Below are 18,504 nucleotides of genomic sequence, written 5' to 3' on the forward strand. Positions count from 1 at the left end.
TCCTGGCTAGGCCCATTCATTTGGGCCTAATCTGGAGCAGAAAGTCGCGACGGGATGCTGTGCACTGCACCGTGAGGCGAATGCCAAGTCGCGAGGCGAATCCGCCTGAAGTCACCTCCCTCCCAACTAGACCAATGCATTTGGGCCTAATCCGGATCTGAGTGCTGTGACTGCATGCCGATGCACTGCACTGGCATCCAGTCGCGGCTATCCGAATCTGAGGCAGCCTCTGCGTCAAATTCCGGTCCAAAATACCCCGTGTGAACCACAGCTACACATGAAACATCCTAAAAGCCCACGGTAAAGGTAGATCAATCTTGTTCAGTATAGAAAGAAAGATTATCCGGGACAGTGACTGACAATTTTGATAAAATACTGTGGAATATGTTGGCGCTGTCCAAGTAAGAGAAATAAATGAATAAATAAAGAAAGATGTCGCACAGCTACACATACAGGCACAGCAGAAGGAGAATAACTGGCCGGAGCAGCTTTCACACAGCGACTAATAAAACCACTACCGCCGGGTTGGCCGGTAAGGGACTCTCAGTGTGTCCATAAGCTGCTGTAACTCCAAAGTAGCAGATATGTCACCAAAGGTGCCTGATAGTCCCCCAACCTCTTTTTATACAGACTTTGAAACGGGGGCTCCTAAGAGCATCTTGAAACATAGATGAGAACAAACCCTTAGATTCCAGGGACTCAAGATTTTGGTTAAAATTTTCCCTGTGTGAATTTACCCTTAGCCACTAGTGGGCGATATAAAGGCACAAAGAATTCTCATTGGAAAATATCATTTAAAGGGATTCTATCATTAAAATGCTATTTTTTGTCCCTAACACGTAGGAATAGCCTTAAGTCTATTCTTCTCCTACCTTCAGATGTCTTCTCCGCGCCGCCGTTCGGTTTTCTTCTGTATGCAAATGAGTTCTCTTGCAGCTCTGGGGGCGGGCCCCAGCGCTCAAACAGCACTGGGGGCGTCCCCAATGCTGCGAGAGAACTTTTCAGCGCCGCCTCCATCTTCGCCTGAAACAGCCTCACCTTGCATCTTCTTCCGGCGCTGGCTTCAAATTTTTAGGCATGCGCAGTCAGCTCTGCCCTCGGACCTTGGGCAGAGCCGACTGCGCATGCACGCGGCCATTTTCTTGCGGCCGCTTACCCCAGCTTAATGTGTAAGCAGCCACAAGAAAATGGCCGCTTACACTAGTTTACTCTGTAAGCGGCCTCAGGAAAATTGCCCGAGGGGAGAGCCGACTGCGCATGCCTAGAAGTTTGAAGCCAGCGCCAGAAGACGATGCAGGAAGAGGCCGTTCCAGGCGAAGGTAGAAGCGGCACTGGAGAGTTCTCTCGCAGCATTGGGGACGCCCCAGTGCTGCGAGAGAACTCATTTGCATACAAAAGAAAACCGTGAATTCGACCGAACGGCGGCGCAGAGAAGACATCTAAAGGTAGGAGAAGAATAGCCTTTCTTTGTCCCTACATGTTAGGAACAAAAAAAATATCATTTTAATGATAGAATCCCTTTAAAGTGAAACTAAACTTTTGGACAACTTTTGATTTCTGGCAGTATAGAGGCAGAAAAAGTCCTGAATACAGAAACAAGGGAAAGAGTGAAAAATAGCAGGATTTCACACAAAGGACTCAAAATTTGCCAATAAGGTATATTACAAAATGTATTAATGACACAAATACAGTTGGAAAGCCAAAGTTATCCAAAAGTTTAGTTACGCTTTAAACAACTATTTAGTCCTCATGAGCTTACCGCGTGCCTGCATTCCCATGTAGATAAAGAATTACAGGATAGCTTGTAGACATCACTTCTTCATACCACGCTTGGTCTTTTTCCTGAGCATCTTTCCAGAGGACAGCAGGGACGGTGTGCCTGGATTCAGAAGGGATCATTACTTACAATATACTCTGCGTCCATGTATAATTGCTGTGAGATTTTTCACTGCTCACAACATAGATCAATAATAAAGAAACAATAATAATAATGAAAAAATTCTGGATAAAATCCATGGTTTGGCTGGAAACTGCCCAACCATTCGCATCTCCCCTACAAGCAATAGTAAAATGCAGGCAGAATATCTACCGACACGCTAAACTCTGTAAAAATCTGTACAAAGTGTCGCACTGATCTAACGTTACTTTATTTACTTGCTGTCTCACTGCATTTTATAATCTACAATGTAAGTGCAAACAAAGGTCTCGGATAAGCCTATACAGTGCCTGCAGCTAAAATATACAAAGGGACAAAGACACACAATAACAAGTCCAGGATAGAGAGCAATGCCTATACAGCGACACTCCTGGTTTAGGGTCCACTAGTTCAGTATACTAACCTTGCCTAGTCAGACATATATAGGATTATTAGTAAAAACTTAGGCTGTGTTTACACTTAAAGGGACAGTTCAGGGTTTGGGGTTGTTTTTAAGCTATGCCAGGTAATCAATGAAATCTATTGAATCCACTTTGTGATGTTGTCACTCATGCCTACTAGTACCTGTACCCATGTCTATGTCCTGTTTTTGCAGTTCATACAGTAATAGTATATACCGGTCAGGACTTTACACTGCGAGACCTGAAAACTGCAGCTGATAACATTAGGGAAGTTATGGGAGGCATGGAGACCTGACCTGAGAGAAGGGAGAACTATGGGAAGTATGGGAAAGAAGCAGGCAGAGGAGGAGCAGGGAGACATTTACATAGAAGAGTCAGGGCAGCAGGACTTTAAAGGGGTTGTCCCATCTCAAGGATCCTATCTATACAGCTAGCTTATGGGGATTTAAAGGGGTTGTCCCATCACAAGGATCCTACCTATACTGCTTGTTAATGTGGATGTAAGACTTTTCCTAAATACATTGCTTCAGCAAAACTGCTTTGTTTGTCCACTATCTTACTTTATTCAATTCTTTGTGGCCACAGCCCTGACTTAGCTGCTCATGAGTCAAGTGATGTATCTGCTGCTCTGAGGGGGGAGGGAGGAGGGGCTAAGTGCAGGGAGCGAGCCTGTGTATCTAGCTATTCCTGTGTCTACACCACGTGACCTAGCTTCCTGTTAGAGGAGAGGAGCTGCTTTCATTTCTTCTGTTCTCCCAGTTATCAGGCTAGCTAATTCAATTGTTTTCATTATGGCAGAGACAGGCAGTCTCTGTATGTAACACAGAATGGAGTTGCTGCTGCCTGTACGTCATAGTCCAATATGGGTGGGCGGAGCTACACACGAATTTGGGGGCGGGGCTAAACGGCAGGTTGCATGTGAAACCCTGCCCACCAAATGATGCAAGAAACCAGGAAGAAAGAAGATTTTACAGCAGTAAAGACTGATGAGTATGTGAGGTGGGAATACCCCTTTAAGACTTTTCCTAAATACATTGATTAAGCAAAACTGCTTTGTTTGGCCGCTGAGATTATTCACTTCATTGTTTACACTGTGTTTCCATAACCACAGACCTGGGGATTGTCTTATCTCTCCGCCCCGGGACAAGTGATGTAGCTCCCTGCTCTCAGGAGGGGAGGGATATTGAGTGCTCAGAGCAGCTTGTACTGTATTTCTGAGCTGTTTATCTCCTGCTCTTCCAGTTATCAGTCGGCTAACTGAATTTTGCTGATAGGGGCTGAGAAAGGGAGTCCATTAAACACAGACCTAAAATTGAGTATATTGTAAGCTGACTCGTGGTTCTGTAGCATGTAAGTTTGGAATTCTCATCACCTAACAAATCCAGCTTCATATTGTGGATCTTCCAGTGATACTGTGCTAATTCATTTACAACCACCCCTCATTACTGACTGCAAACATGTACTGCTATGGAGAGAGCTAGCACAGCAAGTGAAACCCCGCCCACCAATTTACCAAGAAAACCAGGAAGTGAACAGAGCAGACAGACTGCATGGTGGTGAACAGGGGAGTGGGAATACCCCTTTAATGAATATGAGGTCACATGGTAACGCCAAGTAGTCTCTGCAGGCAGCAAAGAGAGACCTCCTTCTTATACAGCAACTCATGCTAGAAAAGACAGGTCACGCTGTGATCATGTGACTTACTGAAGAAGGTGACCATGGGATAAGGAAACACAGTGATCACACTAAGGAAGCACACTGTTACTGTTGAGGAGTGGGCTTTCAGACAATATGGTGATTAAAGCCCCTCAGTAAAGCTGAACTGACTAATATGAAAGTAAATCTGACACATTAGGTGTCTAATTAATTATATAACTACTAGCTTTTACCCGCGACTTCGTCTGCGGTGATTTGAGAATTGGGCGGACACAGACGTGTGAAACTGTAAAAGTGCTTTAAAAAGTTTGGTGGGCTAGCAAATGTGATGTGATGTGTTGTATTGTGTATGTCGTGATACAGACAATGTGATGTGTGGTATTGTGTATGTCGTGATACAGACAATGTGATGTGTGGTATTGTGTATGTCGTGATACAGACAATGTGATGTGTGGTATTGTGTATGTCGTGATACAGACAATGTGATGTGTTGTATTGTGTATGTCGTGATACAGACAATGTGATGTGTTGTATTGTGTATGTCGTGATACAGACAATGTGATGTGTTGTATTGTGTATGTCGTGATACAGACAATGTGATGTGTTGTATTGTGTATGTCGTGATACAGACAATCTGATGTGTTGTATTGTGTCAGACAATGTGATGTGTTGTATTGTGTATGTCGTGATACAGACAATGTGATGTGTTGTATTGTGTATGTCGTGATACAGACAATGTGATGTGTTGTATTGTGTATGTCGTGATACAGACAATGTGATGTGTTGTATTGTGTCAGACAATGTGATGTGTTGTATTGTGTCAGACAATGTGATGTGTTGTATTGTGTATGTCGTGATACAGACAATGTGATGTGTTGTATTGTGTCAGACAATGTGATGTGTTGTATTGTGTCAGACAATGTGATGTGTTGTATTGTGTATGTCGTGATACAGACAATGTGATGTGTTGTATTGTGTATGTCGTGATACAGACAATGTGATGTGTTGTATTGTGTATGTCGTGATACAGACAATGTGATGTGTTGTATTGTGTATGTCGTGATACAGACAATGTGATGTGTTGTATTGTGTCAGACAATGTGATGTGTTGTATTGTGTCAGACAATGTGATGTGTTGTATTGTGTATGTCGTGATACAGACAATGTGATGTGTTGTATTGTGTCAGACAATGTGATGTGTTGTATTGTGTCAGACAATGTGATGTGTTGTATTGTGTATGTCGTGATACAGACAATGTGATGTGTTGTATTGTGTCAGACAATGTGATGTGTTGTATTGTGTATATCGTGATACAGACAATGTGATGTGTTATATAGTGGAAAGCTATATGTAAATGTGAGTGAGTAGAGTGAGGGCTACTCCTGAGGAGACAGTAAGGAGTGTGCAGGCAGGTTGAGGCAGGAAATGCCAGGCAGTGTGTGTGAGTCTATAGCTGGGGCTAGGAGTCCTGCTTTTGTGAGTCTCCTGATAGGAAGCCATGTTGTTTAGTGGCACCAAAAGTAGACTATGACTCAATCCTAAGGGAAAACTATGTTTGTGGAAAATTGCACGCAAATCCGTCCAGGCGTTTTAGCGTGATTGAGGAACAAACATCCAAACTCACAAACTTTCACACTTATAATATTAGTAGGATTTATAACTTTCTAATATAATAATCAAATAATAATTAGCTTTTATTTTGAAGCCTGTGATTGGCTGAATGGGTGTTACCTTGTCAAGAGGAACTGGAAGTAGAGACCAGCACGGAATCTGGACAGCATCAGAGGATTGATAAAGCAAGAATCCTTGTAAAGAGAACCAACACTTCTATCTTGACAGACCAATAATACACTAGGGAGTTGTTTAAGCTGGAAATTCCCAAAACACCCGCCTTATCTGAACTGCTTTCAGAGCCAGCGGAGAGTTCTGATAAGAGAAGACAGGCTGCGGGAAATTTCAGCTACCCTGTCTCTATTTCTTTGGCATCAGGCCGTCATAATGCATTATAAGAGGTAAATCCACTGACATGTAGTTATTCCTGAGCTGTACACAAAAATCAAAGCGATCCCATACAAAGCATCCAACAATCTAATCCATATATCAGAAACAGAAGCCGCTCTTACCAGACACCGATCGAGACGTCCTCCTCCGGATGCAAGTAGAAATTACATGTGTGATTTAAGCCTTGATCCTGAGGCCTCTTCAGATCAATAAAATATGGAAACCTCACTGAAAGACAAGAGAAAAACAGCAAAAGGTCTCATGAGCCTATACTGAACAGAGGTGGTATAGGAGGGTGTATACCATCAGATGTGCACAGATTTGGGCTCAAAAATAGGTGGAACCCGGCAATAGTTTTCTTTAGGATAAACCGGTTATAATGTTGACCAACAAGTAGAAAAAAAAGGGTCGGACATACCTGCCTGACGCTTCTAACCCTATGTGCCAGAAGGCTGTAATACAAGCCAGGAAAAAGTTACTATATTTGGCACAAGTCAGAATTTTAGGCAAAAATTGTTGTCTCGCACGCCACATTCCTCAAAAGGGGGCATGGTAGAGATGGAACCGTTGGTGCACAGACCAATAGGTTGCACCTAATGCAGGTCGGCATGTAAAACACCAGTCTAGATACCCCAGCCCCCGGTTCTCAGATAATCTACATGGACTGTACCACACACAATTTCAACAGGGAGTGTGAACAGAAACTCCCTTTATAGTTCCTGCTGATGGTTAGATAACTACCGCCACACTGTTATAATGAAGTGTATAACCACTGTATTGCCAGCAGACACAAATGGTACTGTCTATAGCTGGCTGCGTGATGGTGAGCTGAGCATAAAAGAGTAAGACAAAGAAAAAGGGAAATCTAAAAATGAGTATGGAAACTTTATTGGCAGCAAAAAATAAAAACAATACACACAACAGAAGTGCAGTGTGTATATACTCTACAGTCAAGGCTAGAGGATGCGTTTCGACTGCAGGGCTTCTTTAGTGTATGACGTTCTCCACCTATAAGTACACACCCAAGGCAAAGTTCCTGCATGGCAAACAACTGGAATTTGCTAGTAATGAAAGCTCATACAGAGATAGGTTCACATCCTGTATTGACGACTCTGTCAAGAATCTAATGTGGATTCTGTCATGTTTCATGGGAGAAAAAAACAAAAAAACAAAACAACCCACAGCCCAACATGTCAAATTTTTGTTCCTGTCAAAATGGGCGACACCACGGTGGAACAGGACAGATCCTGCTATGAGCTGATGAGGTAGGTCTGTCGCCACCATTATCCTGCATGGGACAGATACAGAACTGTGCTGTGGGTTCCAGTGATGATAGATGCATGATACAGATGTGACCAGGACCCAAGGACATGACTACAAGAACCAAACACATATATTATGCTTAAACAACTGCAGTTCATGTCATGGAAGGCCCTACTGGGATATATACGTACAGTTTCCATCTTGTGTCATAGCTCAGTCCCATATAAATGCAATTTGCAACATTGGGCATAATGGGCAGTCAGTCCTGTGGTTCTTAATGTACTCAAGACTATCTGGACACACAGTATGGGCATCATGTCCCACAGCAGGGTTGTGGAGTCAGTGGCCAAACCCCCGACTCCTCCATTTTTCCACAACCTGACTCCTGTACTGACTCCAACTCCTTTATAAATGGCTGACAGCCATGGCAGTAAAGATTCTCCAATTTATTAAAAATGTGGCACTTGACTTTCTATGAAAATATGTAACAAACCACGCATCTAATTATACAATATTAATAACTGTATAATATAATTAAAAATAATCATTTTATTCTGAAGCTGGTAACTTTTTTCTGACTTTGACTTGACCTAAAATTGGGGAATAGGACATATCCATTGTGACCCTATATGTCATTTATGCGTATTACAGCAAACGTCACACTCCTCGTTGCCTAAAAAATACAACTCAAAAATGATAAGAGGAGTATTTTTACGCTTCAGAAAAAAAAGGTAGGGTAGCCTTTGATTTAGTTTACGTCATTTATTGCCCAACAATTGCAACATCTCTTTTCTGCTAAGGCTAGGTTTACATCTGTGCAAGGGTCTGTGTCATCCGGGTCCACCAGGAGAGCTGGACTACCAAAACAGTGGTTGCCATCGTACCCCAGAGAACATAATGCCTTCTTGCAAATGTGAACCTAGCCTAAAACATATCCTCTTCTCAAAAGAATCAGAAAAAGTGTCAGAATTAAAGGGATCCTATCATTAAAAGTAATTTTTTTGTCTCAAACACATAGGCCGCTTGCACAGTACTGTAAGAGGCCATTTTCTTGGGGCCAGCAGGCATGCGAAGTGGGCTTTGCCTGAGGCCTAGAAGTTTGAAGCCAACCCCCGGAAGAAGATGCGTGAAGACCCTGTTCCTGAAGAAGATGGAGGTGGCACTGGAGAGTTCTCTTGCAGCATTGGAGACGCCCCCGTGCTGTTTGAGCGCTGAGGCCCGCCCCCAGTGCTGAGTGAGAACTCATTTGCATACCGATGAAAGCCAGATTATATACTAAACAGAGGCTTGGAGAAGACATCTAAAGGTAGGAGAAGAATAGCCTTTCTAAAGGCTATTCCTACATGTTAGGGACAAAAAAAATGACTTTTAATGATAGGATCCCTTTGAGCCAGGAAGATCCTTAAGTTGTGATATCGCTCCTACTATCTTCTTTACCTTTATCTTTTATCTGTACCTACTGCCTCTACCATGGAGCTTTTGTATTTGTATTTTTATTGTATTATCTACACTGCTGTAACACACTGAATTTCCCCATGGTGGGACTATTAACGGATTATCTAATCTTTGCATACTAACCTCAAACCTGAAACTCCAAGTGTAAAACCCAACATGTGAACTCACCTGCCTAAAAAAAGGGACTGCTTCTCTTTCCTTGGATTAACCACACCATAAACTTCGCACTGTCTGCCCACCTAAGGCTGAGTTCACACAGAGTTTTTTGGTCAGGAAAAATACGCTCAGGAAAATTCCTGAGGCATTTTTTGAAGTGTTTTCTGCCTGAAAAAAGCAATGCAAGTCAATGGGAGGCAGAAAATCCGCCTGACGTTTTGTTTTTTTTTCCCATAAAAACGCCTCAAAAAAACGCTAGCAGTTTCCCATTGACTTGCATTGATTTTTTTCAAGCGGAAAACGCCTGAAGAATGGACATGTCGCTTCTTTTTTCCGCTAGTGGATTTTCCACGATCGTGAAAAAAAAAAGAAGCAGGTTACATAGGACTGTATAATGAGGTGTTTTTTGGAGGAGGATTTTGGAGGCGGATTCCTGACCAAAAAACTCCGTGTGAACGCCTAATAAGCATCCCTACTATATGTGGAACCCTCTGTGTGCAAATTTGTTCTTCTCAGGTTAGACAACCTCGATCAGTTGCACATGTTGCACCCCTGCATTGTTTACTAGGAGCAGCCTTGTACCTCTAGTGTTGGCTGTGTCTGGTTTTACTGCTTATTCCCATTCTAGCGTACAAAGCCGTGTCTATAAAGAGACCTGGCACCTTCAGCGACTAAATGACGGAGGTGTCAAGAGTCAAACCCCCATTGATTTAATATTGATGGGTTATGCCCGGATCTATTGTGTAATTTCCGTACAATACACAATAGATCCTAACATAAAACGTTCCTTAGATCAGTGTACACAGACACAGGAATGTAAATAAACCCTTTGTACCTCTCCACCACCTCAAACAGTGATACTGACAGCCAGAAACTTACCTAAATTTAAAAAGACCAGCTGAGCTTGTATGGCCGGACATATCTTCACAAGGAATGGAATAGTTATATAGAGACCGACTAGTGCAAACATAAACATTCGTAACCTGGACCACAAGCCATAACGCCTAGAAAGAAAAGACAAAAAAAAAAAAAAAAAAAAAAAGATAATTATATATATCTAGTTACAACCAGTCACAAATGTCACAAGGACAGAACTAAAGGTTATCAGGTTAAAGCCTAACCAAACTCTCACACTACTTCTGATTCTCTGGCAGTATTTGTGTCATTGATACATTTTATAATTTACTATATTAACAAATTTTGGCTCATTTCTGTGAAATCCTGTTATTTTTTTTTCATCGTTCTTTTGTTTCTCAATTGAGAAGCGTACCTGCTTCTTGGGGTAAGCTCACGAGTAGTTTTTTTGGTAAGGATTTTGAGGCCGTATCCGCCTCAAAATTCTGATCAAAAAGACGGACCCCATTGAAATCAATGGGAGCCGCTCAGGAGTTTTTCTCGGGAGCCGTTTCTTCCGGCTCCCGGAAAAAAGAAGCGACGTGCTCATTCTTCAGGCGGAGCCACCTCGCGATTCGGCCTGAAGACACTCCGTCCTCCGGACTAGGCCCCATCCAGCCGGAGTGTGCGGCTGGATGGTGGTGCAGAGCACTGGCTTTCAGTCGTGGCTACACGGTTTTTGGTCCGGAACCTGAGGTGACCTCCGCCTCAGGTTCCGGACCAAAAATTGCCGTGTGAACTTACCCTTATGGGGTACGGGCTTGTGTGTAGAATGAAGAGAAAATAAGGTGGGGTGGGGGTCACTTCATACAGTTAGAAAACATAGAAACTTGCTTCTGGTGTAGTATGAAAGAGGAGATTCTTGTTTCTTACGACAATTCTGCAGCTCTTTCTTTATTATTTCCAGAGATATCACTGGTTGAAAACACAGTCAGGTTGGATTCATACCTGTGCCGAAAACCGCCTGCATGGAGGACATCTCTTTCCACCGGTTTCAGTTATCATTTTAGTCAATGGGGTCCTGAACGGTGGACTACACAATACTAGTGTAAACTTCGCATTAGGAATGGGATCAGTAGTAGCTGTATATAAATTACTGAATCCCAAACCTGAATGCCATATGAAAGAGGAGAGTCTACGCTTTCATAGGACACCAGAATCACATTTCTAGGTTTTATAATGCCCAAGATAGAACTATTGGAAATAACCTTCTTCCAACCCTTATTTTCCCTGCTTTACATACAAAAACCTGTATACCGTATACAGTGAGAAGCAAGATATTAATATCACCCAACAAGTTGTAATAACAAACCATGAAAAGACCAGCAACATACTTCTATAGCACAATACGTTTGCATCTGAGTGCATGAAACGAGGAGAAATACAACAGGACGGAAATGAGTCTACGTTTCCACTACTACGTACATAAATAATGCATTGAAGATTTTCCCCATAAGCAGCCCATATGATGACAGTGCACACACCTGGAATAGTGACTGCTACTTTATAGATACTATAGTTAAATAGGTTTTTATTGCTTTATAAGAGCAGTAAAGAGAACATTTACAGGACAGAGCGAGATCCGATCCAACGTACAAGCGACTGTGGCATTTAATCTTCTGCTAGAAAATAGGCCAAATCATTAAGAAGAAAAGAGAAATCCTATAATAGGCGCTGAGCGTATCCTTCCCTCGCATACATGTAAGTACAATATTCTCAGACTCTCTGAACACCATTAGTAGATAATGGAGGAGCAGAAAGCAAATAATACAGACGCACAAAGCCTAAAGCTGGCAATACCCATTAGAGAATACCATAGTTGGTGAAACCTGACAATCTCCATGTATGTGGCGGCCTCCTACCTGCAAGAAAGGCTCCACGTTGTGGAAATGCAGCTTTTTTTTCTGTTGCAGATTTTGTTGCGTTTTTTTTTTTTAGCCAAAGCCAAGAATGGCTACCATAGGAATGGGAAGCATGTAGGAAGCTCTTATACTTCTACCTTCTGCTCAATCTACTCCTGGCTTTGGCTCATAAAACCGCAGCAAAATCTGTCACAAAAAAAAGATCCTTTTCTGCAACGTGGGGCTTTAGCCTTACTCTGGTTTATTCAATGCGGTCATGGGCAAAATAACCAATTCATCCTCAAACAACGTCCAAATATTTCCACGATAAAAGAGGCTTCTGGCAAACAGATATTGATGCCGTACCCATAGGATAAGCCATAAATATCAGACTGTTGGGGGGGCCAACACTTGGCACCCCCAATGATCAGTCATCAGAACCAACACAGAGAATGAAACTGGCAACACGGCCATTCTGTAGTGTCCACAGCAGCTCAGTGCCCTAAAGCTGATTGGTGGGGTTGTTGGATCCCACCAATCAGATATTAGAAATACACCCTTTATATTCCCCATGCCTTTTGAGGTCAATCCTGACTTTGGCAACAATCAATGTGACGTGTGGCCTCTTCCTGAAGCAATTCTATTACTTTTCCATATTTATTAGCTTGCACAATTTGTTATCATAAATACAAATCCCTCTGCCTTTTATAGCTGTATTAAACTATAGGGTGAGATGATTTTACTGTCTCATCCTTGTGTGCTAAATTAGGCATCAATAGTCAAGCAAACGTCTCTGCTTTCCAAGTCTAGATTAGACGTGAGCTGAAGAGAGAAGAACAAGGAGCGGATATCGATCACCATAATGAGAACTCACTGCAGATTAGCCATGAAGACAAACCAGGAAGGCAGATCAGCTCGTAATACTACGGAAATTAGTGGTGCAGGAAACGTGCTATGTCGTCTCTAATCCCTATAGGACTGCCCATCTAAAACAACTTATTACTTGGAGATTTTATGTCATTCCAAATCCAGGTAATGAAGATAGGAAGAAAAGAAAAGGAAAAGAAAATGTTAGCCAACAATGACCGACTGGCACAGTGGGGTAGAGGGCCCTGCCCGCGAGGGCTTACAGTCTATGAGGGAAGAGGAATAGAGACAGAAGGTGGGGGGGAGACTGTACAGATGGTGATGTGGTGACAGTAGTGTTATTGGAGATTGTAGGCCTTCCTGAATAGGTGAGTCTTCTGGGCCTTCTTGAAGCCTGTGATTGTGGGGGTTAGTCTTATGTGTCTGAGTATGGGGGATGCACGGGAGAAATCTTGGAGACGGTTGTGTGAGAAGCGGATGAGAGCAGAGCGGAGTTGGAGGTCATTGGAGGATCTGAGGTTACGTGTGGGCAGGTAGCGGGGAATTAGGTCGGAGATATATGGAGGGGACAACTTGATTATAATGTACCGTCACTCGGTTGACAATAAGGTGCTCAGATATATTTACACTATATATTAAGAAATGGTGGCTTCTGTATATTACCAAACTCATTATATACCATGTATACTGGAAGTGGCACATATGCTTGGGTGCAAGTGGAGGAGCACTACACAAAGGGGTGAAGGCAAGGAAATCTGACTATACCTGCACCTACAGAGAATACAGTGAAGGTTACGGTTACTCATATCACAAATATATATTCTCCTTTATGGAAACTAAACTTAGCTAGGTTAGCAGGGTACACATGAATGTTATGGTTCATTCTGTACCGTGCTAACCTAGCTATTTGTCGTTTCCACAAAGGAATATATACCTGCATATGTGATATCTGAGTAACCATGGCTTTAAACCAAGAATATACATTTTGGTTACTGATTTATGCACGTACGTTACATCCGTTCAGTAATGTTCGGTTATTTCTGATCTTTGCGCAGTACGTCATCATGACATACACAGGTTGGAACCACCAGTAAGCTGTGGCCTGCTCACAGTCACAGAGGGTATTGGTACGGCGCAAGTTCAGTGGTAGCAAAGACCACTGCGAGTCGGATTGCCGAGACCCTGATGATGAAGCAAATACAGGTGTATAAAGAAATAAAAGACGTTGATGGCCAATAAGAAGAGGAGCTCTCGCTGCCTTTTCTATGGTCCTCACCTCACAGTATACTGGTATCACTACCGTATCACACATCAGATCAGCGACATCTGGACCACATCCCTGTATATAGTAAAACAATTACTGCCACTAAGATTACATGGTATCGCTGCAATGACCTTATTTTTTTCTCTACTTGGATTAGATTGCTGCTGACTAAACACGATCTGATGCCAAACATTGTAAAGTGTACTCTGTCGCTGTACTCGGGGCATTACTGCGGGTCCTATGGATTTGTAAGCGTTATCCTCATATAGGGACCTGCTGACATGTATTCTAAGCCAGGAGCAAGAAACTAGTGAGACATTTATACTGTGTGATAGTAGCCACAAGTGTCACCCCCCCCCAGGGACAAAGGATAGTCATGTACGTGATTCATATCAACGCCTCTCACTACAAGGGATACTGACCGCAGCAACAGAAACATGCAGTAAGCATAGGAGATGATAGGTGTGTACATATGTATATTACCGTATATACTCAAGTATAAGCCAACTTTTTCAGCAATTTTTATGCTGAAAAAGCCCCCTCGGCTTATACTTGAGTCAGGGTCCACGGAACACAGAGACCTGATTCTCACATATTAGTAAAGAAGAAAAATTTGTCTCAGCCCGTATTACAAAAATGATAAATGTCTCTTACTGTTAATGCAGGAGTAGTAGGTGCTTGTAGTCATCCGGATGCCCGGGACGTCATGTCCGGCACAGACACAATAGAAGCAACAAATTGAAGTAGTCTCAGCACGCCGGATGATAAGTTTTCTTAAAAAAATTTCCAAATTTTATTGTGGAGACATGCTCCAAGTTAAAAATATATATATATTGTTCTTGGAAAAGCAGTCGATGGATATGTCCTTGACTAAGGGGTCATATCCCCGAAACGCGTAGGCTTATTCGTCCTTCTGTCCCGTCTGCACAAGGACATATCCATCGACTGCTTTTCCAAGAACAATATATATATATTTTTAACTTGGAGCATGTCTCCACAATAAAATTTGGAAAAATTTTTTTAAGAAAACGTATCATCCGGCGTGCTGAGACTACTTCAATTTGTTGCTCACATATTAGTAGCCCATATAAGGGTTAATAATATGTGAGACACATGGGGGTACTAATAAAGGATCTTAATCATGAAGATAACTAATTATTACCTCTATGTGTCCCACATATCAGTAACACAAAGGGGGTTAATGTGTGGGACATGATGGGGTTAACTGCTATTACTATGATCCCCATGGAGTTACTGAGCGGTAATGCACATGACCAGACTATCTGCAATGTTTTGGTTTTTTTTGTTTTGTTTTTTGAGACAAAGCCAAGAATGGCTACAAAATGAATGGGAAATATATAGGACGTTCTTATATTTCTCCCTTCTGCTCAATTCACTCCTGGCTTTGCCTCAAAAAACTTCAGGAACACCTGCAACAAAAAAAAGCTGCGGTTCCGCAATGTGAGGCCTCAACCTTAAACAATTATAGTTTGGCCATCATAAAACATAGAACAGTGCTCTTGGTGTCATATGATGATTGTCATCTTTTATAGGACACCAAGGTCACTATTCTATCTGTATTATTTCCAGAGATATTATGAGATAAATACACACTTTAAAATGGTTCCAGATGGGACCAAAATGTCGCCACTTGGGATAGAGATACTTGCTTTGTTTTTGGATCCCGTGGAGTGCTGACATTTTTTTGATCTTCGGTTAAACAAACAGACTGGATTGAGAGCGGTTGCCTATAAATAGCCCAATCCCAATGGTGTTTAACGGAGGAGATCTCTGGAAATATTACAGATAGAGCAGTAATTTGGTATCTTAGGAAAGAGGAGAATCTCACTTTTCTACCTTTTATAATGATCAGGCCACCAGATACTATTATTCTTCTATTCAAGTGAATGGGAGTTGGGCTGCAGTTCCCAGTGCCACCACTTCAGTGTATGGAGCTCTATGCCCAGTCCCATTTGCTTGCATAGGAGCAAGGCTGCTTCCAGCTGTATACTTTATATGCAACTTCAGCCGCCCAGTCATCGGATCTTCCCAATCTGAGGACCTGCCCTGTGGATCAGTATCAATATTCTTTTGATCCTAGACAACCATTTTGATAAACTACACAGTCCAGTCTTACTAATGTGACCACCGCCTACTTTTGACATCAATGTTAAATAACCGATCGTAGAAGGATCGAGTCATCAGCCATCTGAGTGCACTCATCATTGTGGAAGGCACAATGGATCAACACAAGTATGCATCTATCCTTGCAGACCATGTTCACCCCTACATGTGAATTGTTTTTCCTCAGGTTGACAGCATCTACCAGCAGGACAATGCGACGTGTCATAAAGCTTGCAGTGTACGTGCGTGGTTCGAGGAGCACCAGGATGAGTTTACCGTACTCCCTTGGCCAGCAAATTCCCCGGACTTGAACCCAATGGAGAATCTGTGGGACCACCTCAATCAGGTTGTTCGTGCCATGGATGCTCAACCTCGTAACCTAGCACAGCTGGCCACGGTACTGGAGTCGGCACGGCTCAACATCCCAGTGACATCATCACAACATCCCCGCTCTTCCTGCACGTCTCGCAGCGGTCCGCTCTGCCCAAGGCGGTTATTCTGGATTATGACAGGTGGTCACATTAATGTGACTGGACTGTATATTACAATATTAATTAATCTCACAAATATTATCAGAAAAACAAAAGTTGCACTGTCAATGACATTAGACTACAGAGTAGGGGCCAGCGAATCAAAAAGTTACTTGACATTTTTATATATATAAAATATGAACATATCCATTAAAACATGTTCTACACTACATCGAGCCTGTATATAAAGTCAGGTAAATTCGGGTAGACATAACTCCATCTTGTTAGTGGCTCTAATGAGCAATGGCCTAGAAAAGAAACATAAGCATTTATAACAAGGTGGATGGCAGTTCTTACAACCTACTGACAGCCGAACTATGGGAAAAATACCAGTCAGCAATTTTGTAACAAGACTGTAATTTACTACAATAATAACCAAATCTTAGAACTACTGCTGCCGGGGACGCTGTTCACACTGCTACTTCTGGAACAGCTTCAAAAATGGCAGAAAATTCTCCCATTACACTCAATGCAACTCAATGAGTTTCTTTGTTCAGAGCTATTTTTTTTTCCAGCTAGGTGAGGAAAAAAGAAACTAAACAAAAATAGCCGATGAAGCACGCTCAGTTGGTTCTGCCTGAACTCAAAGTGCCATCCATGCTTACATGTACTCAATGAATGGGGGCATCATAAGTGCCACCACGAAACTGGACAGGACTAGGACCAGTCCTGAGTTTCGTGACCCAGACTGGTGACCCTGCACACGGTTGTCTGCGAGGGGCCTTACATGCAGATCTTAAGTGACAAAAATAGAAAATGAATAAATCACAGTGTAAACACAGCCTGAGGATTTCCTCTTTGCCGCTATAGACAGTGGTTAAAACCTGCAAGCTAAGGCTCTTTCCACAATAGATGTAAGGGCTCGTTCACACGAGGCAAGAGGGGGCGGATTTTGGCGCTGAATCCACGTCAGAATCTGCCCCCTCACAATAGAGGTCTGTGCAGACCGCTAGCTTACTTTTTTCTGTAAGCGGTATGTTGCTGCTCACGGAAAAAAGAAGTGAGCTGCCCTTTCTTCAGGCGACGTCCGCCTCGCGACAACACCCTCCATGCTAGACCCATTCATTTGGGCCTAATCCAGAGCGGGAAGCCGCGACTGTCGGAAGCTGTGACAGTTGCATTTTGGTCCTATCCTGACGCGGCTTCCTGCATCAAAATCAGGACCAAAATACGCCATCCTGTGCCCCAGTGTGAATGGGGCCTTAAACTCTATACCACAGTTCAATTTGTCCAAAAAATATTTCCACAGCTTGTGGAGGAGAAGTGTCAGAACCCAACCACAAGCTGGGAACTTTCAACTGTTCTGCAACGTCTCCGCCATGTGTGAAGGTATCCCTATTTATACAACATAAGTGGATGTAAAAGTTTATGTTCCTATTGCTCTTCCCTACAGGATCAGACCTTTTGCAATACAGTCAAGGCAATTTATTTATTTTTTTTGAACTGTAATTTTTATTGAAAGTATTTTTATAAAATACATTGTAACAAAAGAGTTGAAAACATAAAAAACAAGAACGTGAAGCAATGCATATACCATCAAAAAGACTGGGAATGCATACACATCACAAAAACCTGAGCGTGGAAATGAGGGGGTGGGGGGGGGAAGGGAAGGGGAAGGAGTCAGAAACCATTCAAAATACAGTATGGGTCCCAAGATGACCATATAGCCTGGAACGCCTCATCAGTATGGTTAAATGTGGCCGTCAAGTTCTCCATACCACGGACATCCTTAACTCGGGCTATAAGATCAGAGCCAGAGGGAGGAGAGGCACTCTTCCATCGGAGGGCGATGAGAGCTTTGGCTGCGGTACGGAGATATAGAAACAATTTAGAGGTCTGTTTACCCAGATGAGCAGGGGGGAGATTGAGGAGATAGATGAGGGGGTCTAAAGAGACACCTTGGATAAATAGAGCGTCCGTAAGGGACTTGACCTCCAGCCAGAAAGGACGGATCCCTGGACAGTACCAAAAAATATGATACAGAGTACCCACTCCTGCCCGGCAAAGCCAACACAGGGAAGACATGTTAGGGTTAAGGGAGTGGAGCAAGGCTGGGGTATGGTACCAGTGCATAAGTAGCTTGTACTGGGTCTCCCGGAACGTAACACAGGTGGA

The 18,504-nt window shown here is 42.7% G+C and overlaps 1 protein-coding gene across 2 annotated transcripts in view; it reads right to left on the reverse strand.

The window, feature by feature from the left end:
- The window catches only part of ABHD12 (abhydrolase domain containing 12, lysophospholipase), a 68,726-nt gene that overhangs the window by 18,347 nt on the left and 31,875 nt on the right, over nt 1–18,504 (reverse strand). For both annotated transcript variants that reach the window (XM_075267435.1, XM_075267434.1), the window contains exons 2-4: nt 9,749–9,873; nt 6,118–6,223; nt 1,760–1,879 (exon numbers count right to left, since the gene is read on the reverse strand). In XM_075267435.1, coding sequence (XP_075123536.1) covers nt 1,760–1,879; nt 6,118–6,223; nt 9,749–9,873 — 351 coding nt within the window. The remainder of the gene's footprint in view (nt 1–1,759; nt 1,880–6,117; nt 6,224–9,748; nt 9,874–18,504) is intronic.

The sequence above is a fragment of the Leptodactylus fuscus genome, chromosome 3, assembly GCF_031893055.1.
Source record: "Leptodactylus fuscus isolate aLepFus1 chromosome 3, aLepFus1.hap2, whole genome shotgun sequence".
NCBI lineage: Eukaryota > Metazoa > Chordata > Amphibia > Anura > Leptodactylidae > Leptodactylus > Leptodactylus fuscus.